General features: G+C 37.3%; 4 protein-coding genes across 5 annotated transcripts; all 4 read right to left on the bottom strand.

Moving 5' to 3' along the window:
• Positions 1–489: 489 nt before the first annotated feature.
• PHS2 (alpha-glucan phosphorylase 2) lies at positions 490–6,949 on the bottom strand. 2 transcript variants are annotated; one of them, XM_086229596.1, is made up of 16 exons: positions 6,718–6,949; positions 6,361–6,618; positions 6,094–6,273; positions 5,727–5,903; positions 5,559–5,644; positions 5,186–5,375; positions 4,922–5,014; positions 4,448–4,629; positions 4,223–4,340; positions 4,012–4,140; positions 3,110–3,328; positions 2,802–3,005; positions 2,253–2,411; positions 1,854–2,117; positions 1,182–1,372; positions 490–848 (listed from the first exon to the last, which is right to left on the bottom strand). In XM_086229596.1, the coding sequence occupies exons 2-16, from the start codon at positions 6,577–6,579 to the stop codon at positions 722–724; spliced, it is 2,538 nt and encodes an 845-aa protein (XP_086085722.1). In that variant the 5' UTR covers positions 6,580–6,618; positions 6,718–6,949; the 3' UTR covers positions 490–721. The 2 variants fall into 2 exon arrangements, with proteins under 2 accessions (XP_086085722.1, XP_086085723.1); XM_086229597.1 differs by having other exon boundaries at positions 6,361–6,611.
• A 954-nt stretch (positions 6,950–7,903) lies between these two features.
• CRCK1 (calmodulin-binding receptor-like cytoplasmic kinase 1) lies at positions 7,904–11,514 on the bottom strand. Its single transcript, XM_086229599.1, has 6 exons — positions 11,134–11,514; positions 10,729–10,961; positions 10,384–10,552; positions 9,699–9,788; positions 9,073–9,368; positions 7,904–8,378 (listed from the first exon to the last, which is right to left on the bottom strand). The coding sequence occupies exons 1-6, from the start codon at positions 11,396–11,398 to the stop codon at positions 8,049–8,051; spliced, it is 1,383 nt and encodes a 460-aa protein (XP_086085725.1). The 5' UTR covers positions 11,399–11,514; the 3' UTR covers positions 7,904–8,048.
• Positions 11,515–12,135: 621 nt separating this feature from the next.
• Positions 12,136–15,998, bottom strand: PHT4;3 (phosphate transporter 4;3). Its single transcript, XM_086229598.1, has 9 exons — positions 15,477–15,998; positions 14,731–14,957; positions 14,209–14,575; positions 13,953–13,997; positions 13,727–13,873; positions 13,252–13,389; positions 13,112–13,145; positions 12,799–12,978; positions 12,136–12,477 (listed from the first exon to the last, which is right to left on the bottom strand). The coding sequence occupies exons 1-9, from the start codon at positions 15,915–15,917 to the stop codon at positions 12,467–12,469; spliced, it is 1,590 nt and encodes a 529-aa protein (XP_086085724.1). The 5' UTR covers positions 15,918–15,998; the 3' UTR covers positions 12,136–12,466.
• Positions 15,999–17,007: 1,009 nt separating this feature from the next.
• LOC147296424 (uncharacterized) lies at positions 17,008–18,568 on the bottom strand. Its single transcript, XM_086240413.1, has 2 exons — positions 18,126–18,568; positions 17,008–17,287 (listed from the first exon to the last, which is right to left on the bottom strand). The coding sequence occupies exons 1-2, from the start codon at positions 18,345–18,347 to the stop codon at positions 17,153–17,155; spliced, it is 357 nt and encodes a 118-aa protein (XP_086096539.1). The 5' UTR covers positions 18,348–18,568; the 3' UTR covers positions 17,008–17,152.
• Between the last annotated feature and the right edge of the window lie 21 nt (positions 18,569–18,589).

The following is an 18,589-nucleotide window of genomic DNA, read 5'->3' as shown; positions in this document are numbered from 1 at the left end:
TTATTATGAATTAAAATAATTTTTTTTATAAATTATTATAAATTAAAAAAAAATTTATAAATTTTAAAACACTCGATTTTTATTTAAAAATTATTTTTCTAAAGAATCTAAGCTTAATTATTTCTAAATTTAATAACTACAAGTTCAGACATGGGGAAAAGTAGATGTACTCAAATTATGGAGATGTTAGAGATGCCTTCCAAGTTCCAACAAAAAGAAAATAAATATAGTTTCCAATTTTCTTGTTTACACTGTAGAATTATCAAAGAGGTGAGGAACAAATAATGTTGATATAACAAATGACAGAAGTAGGCTCCTTTCTGTTGGAGACGCAAGAAATTAACCTTCTGGACAATACATAATTTGGGTGAAGACCAACCCACCAGCCGTAGTGGATGTTTCATTCCCTTCGAGACCATATTCCGATTCACGGTAATCACAGTCATTGGAAGGAGTAAGGACAAGATGCACACAGTATGTATAACAAGGTTTTTGCCTAACATCTCGCAGCAGAATTTTATTTATTTTTCTTTGGAACTTTTGTTAGGACAATACACAGAGATGCAATGAAAGGTCCAAAATTGGTTTTAACTGAAACATATGATATAGGTTGCTACTACTGTTGGCCTCTTTTATTTTTATTTTCCCTTAAACTTGATGTGCCATTGTAATAATAATAATACTATAAGCATTAGAACCAGCACCGTGGGACTTGGGTAGTCTATGGTACGCGGCACTCCTGTATGTTCCAGATTTCCTTGGCATACTGAGCAATTGTCCGGTCGCTGCTGAACTTGCCAGACCCTGCAGTGCTTAGAATGGACATCTTCAGCCACTTCTTCCTATCCCTGCAAGTGAAATGGCACCCAGCGTCAAAGCCAGTGCAAATACCAAAATAGTTATATGAGAAATTCTAGTATCACTACTCAGGCGCATGGTCACTTTGACGGTTGTCGTTTAGCATAACACAGTTGTGTTAGAAATTACTTATTTCTTTTCCTTTTTTTCTGGGCTAATGGGGCAGGGGAGTTTGTCGATCCGGATTGTGGTTAATACTAGCAATTCAATCTTGAAATTTCTCAATTTGATCAAACATGGACCACAAGATTCAATATGTTGCTTCTCATACTGGACCAAACAAATAATCAATTCTAGAGGCTATAGGAGGTTTGACATCTTACTTGTAAGCTTCATCTACTTTTGCCTGAGCATCCAGATAGCCTGGGAAGTCATGGCCAACAAGAAAATAATCAGCACGACCATAACCAGAGTTCCCCTCCAGAGAATCAAGAAGTGGATTGTAGTCATAGCTTCCAAATGCTCCATTCCTAACAAACTGCTTGGCTTCTTCAAACCGAGGATCGGGTTTGAACTGAGTGATACATAAGAACGGTAAAAAGTCAGATGAGAAAGAATTACCAGTATGCATTTTTAAAAACAAAACATTGAATACTATTAAATGGAAGACAGGCTACAACAACAACCTCTGAATATATTAAAGTTCCACCCAACGTAGGACTTCCATATCATTGATTATTTTAAGTTCTAATAATTATCACATTGGATACCTCGATTAGACACTGACCAATCATAAATTTGTTTGGTAACCATAGATTTTTGAAGCTCATTATGAATCTGTCCTTTATTAAAACCCTGATAACATGTTGCTCGAATTTATATTGATCAGGCTTTGGCATGTTCTCCAGACATTAAAGCTTCGTGATGTTTGTACTAGTTCCCAACTAGGATAAAAGGACATCTATTTGTAAGTCCAATGAGTACAGAGCTTTTGTACTACTTGCACAGATCTAAGTGAAACACTGAAAATAATATAAGAAATCGAAACATCATACCAGTCCGTTCTCTCTATCCTTGCGCAGCTTAGGGACTTCATCTGCTGTTGCACCAAAGAGGAAAAAGTTCTCCTTTCCAATTTCCTCGCGGATTTCCACATTAGCCCCATCCAGTGTTCCTATTATGAGGCATCCGTTAAGAGAAAATTTCATGTTGCTGGTGCCACTTGCCTCCATGCCTGCAGTGCTGATATGTTGTGACAGCTCACTTCCTGGTATAAGTAGCTCAGCCACAGATACATTGTAATTTGGAACAAATACAACCTGCGGAATTAGTGGTTATTGTCAGAATCAATCTAGGCTCCTAATTTTAGAGATCTAAATCCTATATGTGAAATTCCATCTTTGTCTAACGAAAATGCAAGCAAATATCAGCACCTCTGAAAAATATCAACTAACCTTCAAATGGCTATTGACCTCAGGATCATTATTGACCACAGCACCAACATCGCTCACTAGCTTGACTATTCTTTTCGCATTTGTATATGTTGCAAATGCTTTTCCTCCAATCATGATAGTGCGTGGAGTTGTTTTCTTTCGCTCTTTGGGGCTCATCTCCTGTCACAGTTCAGTTCCAAGCAACATCTCAAAAACAATGCATAAGTTTAGCAAAATCAATTATATAACCTGAAAAGGAAGAGGTTCAACTCTGCTTACACAATATAATTCAAATGTTTGGAAAATAACAACCAAAAGCAAAAAGAACAGGGCTCTGAAATTTGTGGCAAACAGGGCTCTGAAATTTTATGGGCCAACTTGTGGTCATGAAGCTATATTAGTACAATGAGCAGGTACAAAAGTGTTACGATTTACAAACAAATTGACAAATACACATACAGAAATCAAGTTGGAAGGTCACGCAGGTTCTTTTAATGGGTAGCATTGCTAAGCAAGGGTGATTGTTACATATAATTAAATAGTCAAGTAACAAGGAGATGCATTTTGTACCTTTAACTTCTTATATCTATAAACGGCACCCAGAATATTCAGCAACTGTCTCTTATATTCATGGATACGTTTCACTTGTATGTCAAAAAGACTGTTTGGGTCAACCTTGACACCTGTCACATGCTCTATGTACTGTGCCAAACGCTTCTTATTAGCCATCTTGGCAGACACCCATTCTTCTTGTAATTTTGCATCATCGGCTAACTATTGGAGAAAGCATCAATACTGAGTTTTAATATTTCAACAGCAGGAACTCTTCTACAAGGACAAATAATTGTATATATATGTTGGAAAACATAAAAAGATACCTTTCGGAGACCTACAAGTAGGTCCAGGTTGGTAACCCATTGGTCTGTTTTTAACCATTTGGTGATTATGTTACTGAGCTCAGGACTGCAAAATCGGAGCCACCGCCGAGGAGTAATCCCATTAGTTTTGTTTTGGAACTTTGATGGCCATATAGAGACATAGTCTACAAATAGCTCAGCCTTTAAAATATCACTGTGCAATTGGGCAACGCCATTAACCTACAATGACATGGGAAGCAATAAGTTACTGAAAGTTTTAAATAAAATCAACAACTCAAATGCTGAAATAAGGGCCTCTAGATTGTGGGAGGGGAAAAGAAAAAGAAAGCAGAGAAAATCAATTGCATGCCTCATGACACTCTACATCATAAATAATTGTTATCAAATCTTTGGCTTAACAAAAAGGAGTGAGAAGTTGACAAGGAAAGATGAATCTGAGGTGATAAATCAGCATATAAGCTCCTTAAAGAGTATTTCAACACTCCCAATTGTTAAGTCTAGAATTCCATTAATGATAGGAATCTGAGCTCACAAAAGTATTCAAAATATACAGACCACCACTTCAGGTGGCTTCGTGGTAAAAACTTGCTTCTCCTTGTTCAAAGCCTGAGTTCAAGTCTCACCAATATAAATGGTGGAGCGGACCTTAGACTGTGCAGTGCTTGTAAATCTCTTTTGTCAAAGCCTCTCCTGTGAGATTGCTTCCCCATCTTACCCTTTCTTTTTTGTCAGACAAAAAAAAAGAATAATTTCCTTTTTTCTTACAAAAGTTTATTGAAAGAAGCTGGAAGCCTTTCTTATGACCATATCAGGATACCGTGTGTTTATGTTGAAGATTATAAAAGAGCAGGTCAAGTAAGCTACAGGAGATACTTGTAGATTTCCCAAAATAGATGTCTTACCGTATGTGCAGATACTACACATAAATTTGCCATCCGCACAACAGGCTTTTGGGGATTGTTATCCAAGATGCACATGCTGGGAATTTTATTCTCAAGGTCCTTTCTTGTAGCACGTACCAAAGCAATGAACTGCAAGGATGCAAAATTTTATACTTAGAAGATAAAAGTTTTAAGTATAAACAGAGCAAAAAAAACAGGTGAGAAATATTACCCTTTTGTCAATTTCTTCTATTATTTCCATATGGCGAGGGAGAAGCTTCCACATTACAGATTGTGACCATTTCTCAAGTGCTTCAGGAAGGACGGTGTGATTAGTATAAGCAATTGTCCTGGTTCAATTATTAGGAGTTAGTACTTTTCAGCTCCTTGTGCAAAAGCACTACAAATAAGCAGAGAAGTCAGTGAAGAAAGTCTAACAACACGAAACATAATGCACCTTGTTGTCACATCCCACGCCTCATCCCACGCAAGTCCTTCCACATCCAATAGCAGTCGCATCAACTCTGGAATTGCAAGTGTAGGATGAGTATCATTCAATTGGACAGCAACCTTGTTCGGAAACTCTGTCCATTTCAATGAGTCCTGTTGTTTCCTCTCCTTAAATCTACAAATCAGATCCTGTAATTTCAAGATTACAAGATTAATGACCACACCTTCTTAATGGCAGGACAAACTAGCATCTAAAAATGCCTCTTAACCAGATGACTGGATTTGAATTTATTGCATCTTGACAATAAAAATCCGAAATGCTGACATCAATGTGAAAATTATCTGTAAATGTGTGAGATTCTTGTCACCTCTCAACTTTATTTACATGTGAGAAATTAAATGGTCATCAGAAACATCAAATGAAAAAAAATACTGATGCCTACACCAACAAAATAATGAGGGTTAATGATAATCAATCAACCTGAAGCGATGCACTGCAGAGGAAGAATTGTTGCTTCAGCCTTAAAAGTTTCCCATCTTCTGTAGCATCTCCAGGGTATAAAACAGCACAAATCTGAAAATGCACAATTTCATACAATGTGATTCAAAGAAACATTTAAAACATGTAGATGTGGTGGACACACATTGTTGAAAAGAAAAATAGTAATATTCAAAAAGTATATATAAGTTCAAGAGTGTATATTTTCTGAAAGAAGTTAAACTGTACATATTTTAAATAATCAACCTGTTGAGCTCGAGAATGAAGCTGCGCAGCAGATTCATATTGTCCATCATTAAATTGAAATAGGTTGAAATCCTCGGAAGATGCTTTGGCTTCCCATAGACGAAGACTAATAGTGTTCTTGGTTTTGTACCCTGGAATTGGCACATCATAAGCCAGAGCTTGCAAAATCTCTCCCTCAACCCACTTTCGGCTGTAATACAATCAGAGGACAATTACTGCTTAGTTAATCTATGTATATTTAAAGCAACCAACCAATTTGTATGTGAATTTGTGATAAAGAAGCACTCTTGGAGTATTTTATAATCTTTACTAAATTCTTTTATTCTGACATAAATTCATTGTCAAACAAACGAAAACTAAATTTGACACGTACGATCCATCAGGTTTAACCTCAACACGACCAAAGAATCTGACCGGGTATACAACATCATGCCTGACAACTTCCCAAGGACTAAACTTCTGCATGAATTCCATAAAATAAAGTATCAGTGAGAATTTATGAAATACACAAAACTTTACAGAACTTGAGGTGATGTAGAACCTCTAGCCAATCCTCAGCAGTTTCTTCTTGGCCATCCTTGGCCATCCGTTGTTTGAACAGCCCATATCTGTACCTCAAACCATACCCCCATGCAGGCAAATTCAATGTTGCCATGGAGTCTAGAAAGCACGAAGCAAGCCTTCCCAGGCCACCATTTCCAAGTGCTGCATCTTTTTCCTACAAAGATTCATTTCTAATAATTCATTTCAATAAGAGTAACAAACATACACACACATTTTAATTAAGTGAAATAACATAAACTCAAATTTTCATGACAAATATGAAAATCGATTGCATTTATATGAAATTTTGTATGCTAAAGATTATATTAATAATTTAGAGACCAATTTACAAATTAAGAGATTACCTGCTCCGTTATTTCTTCGAGTTGATGCCCCAACTTGTTCAAAGCGTCAGCATAAGCACTCTGGACGTTCAAATTCCCAATTGCATTGGTCAAAGCTCGACCTTGAAGATACTCCATGGACAAGTAGTACGTCTGCTTGGGATTCACTCTGTGGAAATGCAGGTACGTCTCGTTCCATTGCTACAAAAGCAACCAAACCAAACTAAACAAATATAAAAATCGATCTGCCAAGGTTAGAATCCCAAGGCTGAGAAATTGTTACAGTACTTGGATCAGACGGTCGCGGACGCTCTCGGCGGTGGCGTAGTAGGCTTGCTCGGGCTCGAACTTGAACGGCGAGAAGTGCGGGCTGAATTTCGCGTGGTAATTGATGTTCGACGCAATCTTCGACGGTTCTTCGGCCAATGGATTCGCGGTTGCAGGAACTTTGGATGCAATGCTAGAGTCGCTGATATTTGAACCGCTCGATTTCGTAGTAGCCGCCATGGCTAGCACAGCTTCTCAATTCTCAACAGTATCTGAAACCTTAAGCAAAATAGTGAAAATACACAAAATTAAAACAAAACAAAACAAACTGTGATCAAATTTCAAAACCAAACCAAAAAGAGAAAGAAAGAACTTTACAATTGCGAAGTTGCTTTTATTGTAATGAAGTTCTGAGTTCTCAAAGCGATTTAATCAGTTCGAAATTTCGAGCATAAAGGAATTTAACAGAGAATCTGAAAAAGAATCTGAGACTCAGATATTTTCAGAAATGGTCCAAGAGAGAGAGAGAGATTTTAATGGGGAAAGAGACAAATTGACAGAGAGAAAGAGAGTTTTGGAAGCGAACCAAAATATCAGAGAGAGAGAGAGAGAGAGATGAAGGAGGAAGAAGAAGATTGAAAAAAGAGGTTGTTTTGTGCTTTTGTTTTAGTTTTTTAAGTTTCGATGATTTTTTCTTGGGGAGTGATAATAGTGAGTGAAGTGGACGTGAACGATCACATGAAGATGGAGACAAAGGAGAGGTGACTGTGGGAGTGAGTGAGAGGTGCATGCCACGCTTTGCTTCTTTTGGGATCAGTTTTTGATATTTTCTCTGCGCTTTTTTAAAGTGCGGAGCGGATGGCACGTGGTTGCAATTAATTATAAGTACGCACCCAAATTGGAAATTGGAAAATTCTTGTATTCAATCGTACATAGGACTATAGGAGGGTATAGTTTAGTGGTTTAGGGTCGTAATATTTATCTTACAATAATTAATCATGTGATCATGCAACAATTTTTCTACAAAGTGAGAGCCGAACTAGTGAGCAATGATAACCGAGTGTTGAAATTAAAGGAAAATTTCAGTTACAAACTTACACTGTGATACAAAACATATTATCTATCTAATATAACTATGTGTTATTTTAATTGACCATGTTTTGTACCTCTCTCTAATTAAGATGAGACTCACTTGTGTGAGTTTTATTTTTATTTGAGAGATAATGTAAGATATGATCAATTGAAAAAGATTGTATAAGACATAATAAATTGAAAGAGATAATATAAGACATAATCACTTAAAGTTGTTATAAATAACAATACAATATCATTATTATTTATTTGTTCTCGTTTACTCCGTGACAACATTATGATGTGATACTAGTCATACAACCGTGGTACCTAAAACTTTTTGAGTTGGAAGCGTGATTCGGAAAAAGGCTTTTCCAAAAGTGTTTCCAGAAATCCTGGAAGCATGAGTGCATGACAGGAAATTAATGAATGAAGCACAACAGTTTGCGTTTGGGTTCTACATGTCCTCTTCAAATCATTAGATAGAAACACAGAAAACATAAAATGTGGTTGCCATTCAAATTCAATATTTGATATTGGAGTTTAACACAAGACTTTACCTATACGGCTATACATCAATGCATGAACAAAAGACAAAAATAATGTGCAAGTAAATTCCCTCAAGTTCTTACAAGTAATTAGGCAGAGATAAATTTATAGCTGTCGCCATCTGCAATCCCAAATGATGTCTGCCGACTCATCTTTGCATCTCTCACAGGAAAATTGGCAGATCTGTGATCATGAGAACTAGAATGGGAAGAAGGTAAGGCTTTTTCTCGAAAATCCTTGCGAATTCCCCATAATATTTCAGCACAGTTTTTCATGGAGGGCCTTGACTGTCTTAAAGGTGCAAGGCACTGGTGAGCTAGCATCAGAATTTTCTCCAGTGCCATGGTTGTTGCTGGACTTCTCCGTAGCCTCGGATCCATTGCAAGTATAGCATCTCCTCGTTTCAACATTTGAATTGCCTGCAGTTGTATATATCAGTTATATGATTTTCTTGGTAATTAATCTAATGATTTGAAGCTTCTTTCATTGATCGATGTACCCTTTCCATTCAATTAGTTTATGGTAATTCATCAAAAGGAAAAATAAGTTTGAGGTATAAACTATTAGGTGGACTTGTGCATTTGAAGTTGGAACAATACAAGCATATGCAGTTTCAATTTGTACTAGAACTATATTCCAGTCCACATCATAAAAGTTTTCTTTCCTTTGTCAGCTGTCCAATATGTGCTCAACATGGTTAGGCTGATGTTTGGTTCATAACCTTTCAATACCCAATCTTTGTCTACAATTACAATACATGGGAACATGGCCATCTGAAGAGGAAGATGAAACAGGCCATTTCAACTATAGTGGATACATTTGATGAATTGTCTCATGTCATCATGTGCAAGTGCAACACCAGGAACAAGGTGGGTGGGTGTTTCTAGAGTTTGCTCATGCATGTGATCTGCCTTTATGCTCTACAGAAACATGTGATGGATGTCTACAGAAAAGGGACTCTAATCTTAAGTCAAGACTCATGCAGTGACTAATTAGTAATGTGATGTCAAAATTTAGGCAAATAATAACTGTAAAGCAACGCACAAAGCTTGACAAATTTCCAGTTTTATGTCTGTTTAACAATTTCAGGACGCTTAAATACTTAATTCTTACCCATCTTGTTGTCAATCTTTCATCGGGTGGCTTCTTTGTTTCAATGGGTCGTCTTCCTGTCATCAGTTCTACAAGCAAGACACCAAAGGAGTAAACATCACTCTTTTCGGTGAGTTGATAAGTCTTGAGGTACTCAGGGTCCAAGTAGCCTGCCGTTCCTTTGACTTGAGTTGAAATGTGAGTTGCATTAGGGTCTGCAGACAATCTTGCAAATCCAAAGTCCGCCACTTTAGCCCGTAATCTCTCTGTGATGAGTATGTTTAAAGATTTTATGTCTCTGTGGATTATCGGAGGATCTGTCAAAAAACATGAGACAAATTTAGGTTTTCGAACACCTTTGCAATAATAAGAAATTAAGTGTCACAAGGAGTTTTGTTATTGACTAAGATGTAAGCATGTTAAAAGAGGCCTGCTTTGTACTTTTTTTTTTTTCCATAGTAAAACAAGAGAAAAAGTAAAGGAATATGGATCTCTATAACGAAGTCCATAAATGAAAACAGATGGGGGGGTAAGATGAAAAGCTCTTTATAGCTATGTCTGAAATATATATCATGTAGGAAGCTACCTAACATTACTATGGGAGGACGATATGGCCCAAGTACTTTAGATTGAAATGATGTACATACCTGTGTACATGTGAAGATAGGTAACTGCATGAGCCACATCAATCGCAATGTCCAGACGTTCTGCAATCTCAAGTCCATTTCCCCGTGTACCTTCATAAAAAGATGACTATACTATCAATACAAATTTGTAGATTCTGGTTAAGTAACACTTTCAGACTACTCAAAAGTAGCCTGATGGTATTCAGACTACTCAAATTATTACAACTATAGGAGAAAAAACACAGAGCTTCCACAGTGGGAAAGGTGTTCTGAGCTTCATGTAAAACCCAACCAAACACAACCAAAGAAGCTAATTTTTTTCAACTGAAGGACGAAGGAAACAGAACACCCTCGACGATCCTTCACCAGTTGGGTTAAGCAGAAGTTGATCCAATAGATCGACTATTCATTTTTTTATTTTTGTGGTAGAATCAAATTCTTAGAATGCATTTTCTATTTTTCCATCACTTCTCATTCTATTTTGATTTATCAAACTCTTCTAATATATGAAATTGGATAGAAGCTCAGTTGGATGTCTTGTGTTATATTAATTTGTGTTATTTCATATCCACATTTCCAATTTCTCAGGGGAAATTAGCATATTCCACCTGAATTCATGTCAACCAGATACTCAGGCCCTTTTGTTTCTGCTTTTTGGCTTCTACTGACTAACCCTATAGAGTTAACTAGTTTTCACAAGACTTACCATCCAGATGTTCCCGAAGCGTTCCATTGCCAACATATTCAACCACAATAATCCGCTCATCTTCATGCTCCAAATATCCATATAACCTTACCAAATTCAGATGCTCAATCATTGACAAGGTCAGTATTTCATTCTTGAACTCCAATGCTATGAGCTTGTCATGTGTGGCCTGCACAAAATTTCAAGTCATCGTGCAAACTTAATTAGCAAAATGATATTAACTACTGTCCTATCAATGTGTTAGCAATTTCAAATGATTCCACCTCTTTCCTAAAATGTATAAGTTTGTATTATTGCAACAATTTGTACAAGGTACTATCATTATCAAGGCGTGATTGTCTACACCTTCCTGGCACGCTTTACAGCAATAAGAGATCCATCCTCAAGCCTTCCCTTGTACACTGTTCCAAATGCACCATTGCCAAGTTTATTTGCGGGAGAGAATGTTTCAGTTGCTTTACAAATCTCTTCGTAAGAGAAATCTGCCGTTCCAATTAATCCACTCAGAGCACTAGAAGAACCAATGGAAAACTTTGATGATTGTTTAGTTTTGCTCCCTGATGAATGATCAGTTGAAGCTGCAGGGCATAGGAAAGTTTCAATAAAATAAACCTCAATGCATGATATTTGACTTTTTGAAAGAACCCCACCTCTATAGCTAAACCAACCTATATATATATATATATATATATATAGAATTTACAACTAAGCTGCAAAATTTATCTTTAAGATTTGTGCGGGGAAACTTACAGGAAAACCCTTTGAGTCGAGGATTATTTCTTGTATTATCAATTGCAGCAGCAGCAGCCTTTGGGGTGGCCTTTCTTTGTCCAAAAAGAAGAAGTGTGAAAATTCCTGCAACTTTCTTCACTGCAGCCTTGATATGCTTCAGGACAGGAAGACTTCCATGCTGCTGCTTCTTGGTTTTGTTATTGTTGGAATCTTCATATTGGAAATTGGAGATTTGTTTTCTTTGGCTTGAGCGCTGGTTATGAGGACTTGCTGCTTTCTTCATTTCCAGAGTTTATGGAGTTTTGGCCCACTGATGTCCTGATCATATCTTTACTGGAAATCTGAAATGAAATGAAATGAAACGAAAATCGTCTTTCTTGTTTACATGTACCCTTCTTACATTAATGGATCTTACCTATAACAATATCAAATGAAGGCCGCCAACGTTTATTAGTCTAATTATTTGATTTGGCCAACGTATTATGTTTTGGAAGACTAATTCAAGCAATTAATCAGTAGTGATGCTTCCATGTCTAACAAGGACAACTGTCAGCAACAGTATTTTGAATTTTTAAATTTACATGATCTGGTCAATTGAAGAATTTTATATCAGGTTTGGAATGGAAGAATCTTATATGATGCGGTCAATTTTAGACATTATTTAATAGGCTGCACATCCAAAGCCCATTTCAAGAGTGGGCCGAATTAGAATGCATAAATTTATGGGCTCCTTCCCTCCAAACCGAGAAAAACGAAAGCCCAGTCCATGAAGAGGTGGCTGAGTTGGAATGTTCACTGCGAAATGCAATGATTGAAAACCTATAATACCTTCGTTGATATTGCTTTTGTTGCATCTCCATTGAGTCTCCCACTAATCAAAGGTGCACGTGAGCTTCATCATAGCAAAACTATCACCCCCAGGAAAAACAAGATCTTTTACTCTTTCAGCCCAAAAAAGAAAAAAAGTTACTAACACCAGTTTGGAAACGGTAAGAAAACAGTGAGGGGGCACTAAAAACATCTTAGAAACACAGTAAAATTAATGAATCCAGCATCATACCTCTTTGAAACACATTTACACATCTTTTACAAAATTTGGTAATCAGAATTTGCACCTGAAACAAACTGTTCATGCATGAGGAACACCCCCTGTACACACTTTGGATTCAAAAGGAGAAAAAGATTATTTATTGATACAACGGATGACTTCCAAAATTCTGTACTATTCCTCAAGTCTGCCTTCCAACATTCTGTACCATTCCATAAGTCTGCTTCATTAGTTACAGTTGAAGACGTGACATCGTCACAATCACCATCAACAAGCGATGCTGTTTCAAGCAGTCCTAAAATCTCATTCATGAGCTGTCAAACAAAAGTATAATGCACAATCCATTAGGGATATAAAACTGCGATAACAAATTGAAATCTGCATAGTTCCATGCATAATATGGATTTCATGAATTTGATCATGTTCCAAAATCAAAATATTTCCATGAAGTACTGTTCAGAAAGCTAATATCTGGTGTATGTATGGTGTTTGCAAAGAATTGTCATATAATAACTCCATACCAGACCAGCACAATCCTACAATATCCAACTAGCAAAAGTTTACAACCCCAAAAAAGAGGGGGGGGGGGGGGGGATATATAGTTCAAAGAATCAATAGAATACAATGATACTTACCAGGTTCATCAAAATTTACTCTCTCTCCAGTAGAAAATTGGTTGTAGAAAAGAGCAGCTAGAATATATAAGAATGATGTAAGCAACAGAAATCCTTGGAAAGAACCCACCAGTTCAACAAAGAAACCAGCTCCAACTGTTCCCAAAATGGCAGCAAATGTTCCAGCAGTATTTGAAATTCCTAAGACATATAGCAAAGGGTTGATATCATTTCATACCAAATTTACAAGTTCATATATACTAGTGCTTTAAAGATTTACATTAGGCTCTGGAAGCATCTCATATATTGAAAATTTTAATTTAGTTTCCCATACCATGTAAAACGCCAGAGTATTGTGGAGCGATCTCCTGGTTAAAGAAAGAAATAATTATAATTTATAAGCCACAGCAAAAATGAAGAATAAATTCTAAGGTAATAACAAATATTTCAGTAAAAACAGTTCACTACGCCAACCTGAAGATTCACAAGAAAACCAGAGTGACTAAAAGATTTCAGTCCAACTGCTAAAGTAAGCCAAGCAGATGCAACTGAAGGACTTTTTGCTGTAGTTAAACCCACAAGAGCTATCCCAGGACCAAGGAAACCGATTGACTGCAGAGAAGGAACAGATAGTGGCATTCCACAAAGGATAAGCCGAAATTCATTTCATATAAATAATGTTTTCTCAAAGAAGATCTACTTTGACAGGGTCACTTTATTTTGATGGTAACTATCATCGATGATGAGAAATTTTGAATCATACTAAACTTTCAGATTACAAGTATACAGTATAACTTTTGCAAATAAGCTCAAATTAGAAAAGTTTCTTTCTCATCTATTTTATTGTTTACTCAAGTCTTATTTGAAGTGAGAACCTTGAGATTTATGGATTATCCAAAATCTCATTACAGTAAAAACTAGCATACTGAACTTTATTTCTTTGACATACCTGCATGATCTTTCGAGTCAAAGTGACACTTGTACCACTTCGTATCATAAGGTCTGACCACAAACCACCAATATATCCCATGATTGCCATGACACTCCATGGAACAGCACTAAACCAAGCTGCTTGTCTGAGGTCAACATGATACACCTGTAGTAGAGAGTCATACATAAGCTACATACCCCTCACAATAGAAAGCCTAAAGTTAGAGCTAAATATTAGTCCTCACAGAGTTGAAGTAAATGGGCATCCAGGAAAGAAGAATGAAAAAACCCTGCAAAATTAGAAAAAAGGAAAAAAATTAATTAGTCTGTGTAGACGCATATAATTCCAATACAAGGGTCTAAAATAAAGATGAAAAGATATAACAACGATCTAAACACATTTTTCCCCAATTAGATGATGATATATTCAACACTTGCGAAGAACATTGACAACACGATTCTCAGAGTAGAATAACCTGGCATGAGATGTGTATGCATTACCCAGCTATGCATGGCATTTGCAATTATTAGGGACCACGTTGGCGGTTTAGAAAGCAAGCGCCTGAAAGGAGGGATCACTTTGATTGTCTTAGATTTATTCTCCACCAAAAATGATTTCTGCCTCTTGTTCGATATGTAATCCAATTCAAACTTTGATATCTGAGGACTTTGGTCAGGAGTACTTGATGTTGCAAATAACCATACCAAGACCCAAAGAAATCCAGATAAACCAAAAATCACAAATGGTCCGTATATACCACCTTGTGACATGAGGATTGGAGAAAGCGTGAGTCCCACTGAACTTCCAAGTTGAAATCCAGCCATTGCAATTCCAACAGCCCTGGCTCGTTCCGTTTGAGGAAACCATCTGAAACAAAAAGTTCATACCTTGATTAACATTTTGGCTTCACCAACTATTAACCAAAAATAGCCTGTTCAGAAGCACAACATTTTAACTAATTTTAATGTAAATTGTAAATTAAAAAAAAAAAAAAAAGAAGGAAGTTTCTAGACCATCCTTACCTTGCTACCATGTTGTTCATGCAAGGCAGAGCAACTCCTTCTGCAATGCCAAGGAGAGCTCGAATAGCAAGTAGAGCCCATAGTGAAGTATCAGCAGCCCAGGGTGTAAGAAAGGTAGCTAAAGACCACAAAGCCACTCCCCAGGCCATGACTACCTTGCCACCATGATAATCCACAAGAGTCCCTCCGGCTATGGGAGATATGAGGTATCCCCAAAGGAAAGATGACTGCCATAAGTGGGTTTTCCAATGAGTTTGAAGTACTTTAGATTACGTACTCTGCTAGTATGATATAAAAAATAATAATTTCTAGAGCATTTTCTTAAAAAACAATCAGGTAAGCTGTTTTAACTTAAATAATAATAGAAATAACAAATAATAATTATGACAATATATTGAGCCCAAAGATTGGACATTTAGAAATTTGAGTAGCTTCTCCTTGTACCCATTTATAGGTCCTACTAAATATCCTGAAAACAATCCTCAATATAATGACCAATTATTTGATACTGATTTTTTTGGTTCCACTCTTATGATTTGGAGTCAACTTAATCAAATAACTCTTTTTTTTTTTTTTTTTCCAGCAACAAATTTCTTTAAGATATAATGAGCGCTCCCTGAACTGAAGGCATTACAAAATTGAAACTTTTTGTGCTGAGAGATATCATAAATTCAAAGAAAATTACTTCAACCAAAACTAAAAGAGAAATACCAAAAAAGAAAAAAAGATATGAGCAGAAAAACCACCTGAACAATACCGGCGAACGATCGGCTCCAACTGTTAGAGAGCGATAACGGTACAATCGCCACCGACATCACAACCCGGTCCGCGTTACAGAGAGCCAAAGCCAAAGCAAGCATCGCCACCACTTTGACCCTCTCCGAGGTGATAAACTCGGCGAAACTCGGTGCCTGAACTTCGTTCTCGTCCGATAACGAACCGAACTGAGCGTTGTTGGAAGAAACCCTAACTCGGCGCGAGAGGACGGTGCGGTTGCGGAGCTCAGCTGAGTCATGCCGAAGTCGAATTCTCAGCAGCGAGCTAGCCGAGGAAACGTTTCGGAATCGGCTGTTTCGGTTTGGCGAGTCGACGAAACGCGGAGAAAGTTGTAACTCCGGCGTTTCGGGTTTCGGAATGTTTCGGTCTCGAGAGAGTGTGAGATAAGAACTACGGATTGCAGAGTTCATGGTGTGGCGCACTGGCGGAGAAAGTCACAGTCACCGCTCACCACTGTAGACGAAAATCGGGTGCAGTACTTGCAAAATGACGAGGACTGTCCCTCTTATTTTGCTCGAGTGTTTTATGTGGGTTTGTATATTTGAAGAAAGGCTGAGGGTTAAAGTGTAATTTTCCGTATGGTTTATTATTTTAAAAATCAGGTATTATCCACCGCCGTTTTCTCGTAAGTCGTAGTCAATTTATCACACTTCGATCTTATCGACCGCTAATTCGAAGGTAAATATGTTTCTCAAGATAAATCGCTGATTCCGCAGTGTTGACTTGACGAGATGTATTGTTACTGATAGCTTTGACTGTACACTACGTAGCAGTATAATTACTGTTCGACTGTGTAGACACAATACACTTAATTCCCATACAAGGGTCTAAAATAATTTTCCCTAAAATAAAGATGAAAAGATATAAGTATATGACAACCATCTTTTTGGTAAGATGAAAAATATTCTCATCAAAATTTGATCAGAACATTATTATTATTTTTTTTTTCTTTCTATGTATATATGCTCCACTTTACATCTCCACTCATAAGCCAGACAAAAAAAAAACATCTCCACTCATGAGCCTCCTGCACTCAGAAACCAAACAATGGATGATGATGGTAACTACAAGGGCTGAGTCAACTTTCCCCAATACATCTTTGATGCTTTTGTCCCTGTTAAGTAGTTTGAGGCCATAGTAGAATCCCCATAACTCGGCCTGAACCACTTCTCCCCTTCCCAGCTTAGCCACACAACCAGCCACCCAACTTCCCTGATGATCTCTGAGCAGACCACCTGGTCCAATTCTCCCATGAACTCCTTGTTTGGAGCCATCAGGCATCAACATTGAGCTTCAAAAACCCTCTCAGCCAGTCAGAGGCATAATGCAGAATTACTTTTGTAGGTCACTCTGGCATAATCTTAAAGTCTGGATCAAGAGCAGCACTGCATCACCAATTCACCATCTCCATGCAAACCAGCAGGCTAATGGGGAAATCACAACAAGGCTGAATATGAATAATAAAATGGGAAAGAATTTGGCTCAATTACAAATTGGTCATAACATTGCCAAGATTCAGAATCTATATTCACTAAAAAATAATTTATTACAAGAAGAAAGCAACCCCGATGGGATCCAACCTGTGTCTCCAGGAGTTCCCCACATATATAGTTTAAGCTTGTATATGAAGAAGACTCAGAGTTTGCTAGCATATGAACGAAACAATGAATGTCGACCTTTCAGCAATAACCTCCCCAGTTGCTTTGTTTCTCAGAAGCACTATCGTTCCAGAATAACCTCCTTTTTGTCCTAACCTTTTTGAGATGATCCCTAACTCATCCTGCAGTTTGAAATCAAGAAAGATCAGATGTTATAGGTCCCTGCAGAAACATCTCATAAAAATTGGAACGATACAAAAGATCAAGCATATATTATAGCCAGAAATACCCAAATGCAAATTCCACACACATGACATGTACGGAAAACCCACCACTTGAAACACAAAATTAGCCTAATTACAAAACAAAATACTGACATCAAGACAGATCAGATTGAGAAATTCTCAGAAATATTTCTAATCTAGTGAAAACAGATTTGAAGTGATTTTTGGGGGACAAAAGTTCAAAATTCGTAATATTGGTGCTATCCAATAAGGTAACCTACTGTTAGATCGAACATTAATGTGAGAGAAATATTGCTTACATGAAGCTTAGCGGTTGACATATACGACTATACGAGATGGACATGTCCACTGAAACATTCATAGAGAGACCTTCAACATAAACTACGTAAAGCCAACTACATCAATAAGGTTTGCAATTGCACCATTAGCCAATTTTCCAGCTCCATAGTAATAAGAAAAAAACATTCAAAATTTAACAGTTGTTGTGAATATTTGTTAATTGCACACTCAGTCCAATTTAGTAGTTAATTTTTGCTGTTGTGAATATTTGAATAATAGAGGTTCTAGTACAGCTGAAATTTTCTACGGATCTCCGCAGCAAATCCCTTCTCTGCTGATCTCATACTAATCAATCAAATCTACACATGCTACATTTAAATTTAAGCAATCTTTTTTCTTTCTTTTTTGGGCTTGAAGTTAAAAGAACCTATCTTGACGTTCTTACAAATCCAAATTATAAGGAAAAGAATAAAAAAATGCGAGGTAGATGACTTACGGTGAGGCGGGGAGGAACCTTGAAGGTACAGACGACGAGTCCGGTTTCGACTCGGTCGACTCGGATGCCTCTAAGAGCGAAATCCTCATAGCAGCTCGACCCTTCGCCGGCTCGGTGAGCTGGAACGGCAATTCGAAAAACGGCCTCTGAGTCTTCCTCGGTCAGCTCCAGGGACTCCTTCGCCTGCTCCATATTGACTTTCCCACCTTCATTTGGATCCATCTCTAGAGAGTGAGGACACACTCCGACGTCATATTGACCATTCTGGACTGGGTTCGAAAGGACAGTACGTCGAGTAATACTGGGCCTATCATGGATTCGTGGGGTCCTTCACTGTGGTTTAGAGGAAATTCTAAAAGAACCCATTGTTCGCCTTCTAAACCCCACATGAGTTTAAAGTTTCCCAGGTTTTTTATTTATTTATATTTTAGTCATTGATTTTCCCGTGTTTTAATAGTTGGATA

Source organism: Dryas octopetala, chromosome 1 (genome assembly GCF_963921425.1).
Source record: "Dryas octopetala chromosome 1, drDryOcto1.1, whole genome shotgun sequence".
Taxonomy (NCBI): Eukaryota; Viridiplantae; Streptophyta; class Magnoliopsida; order Rosales; family Rosaceae; genus Dryas; species Dryas octopetala.
This window is presented reverse-complemented; position numbering and strand designations above follow the sequence as displayed.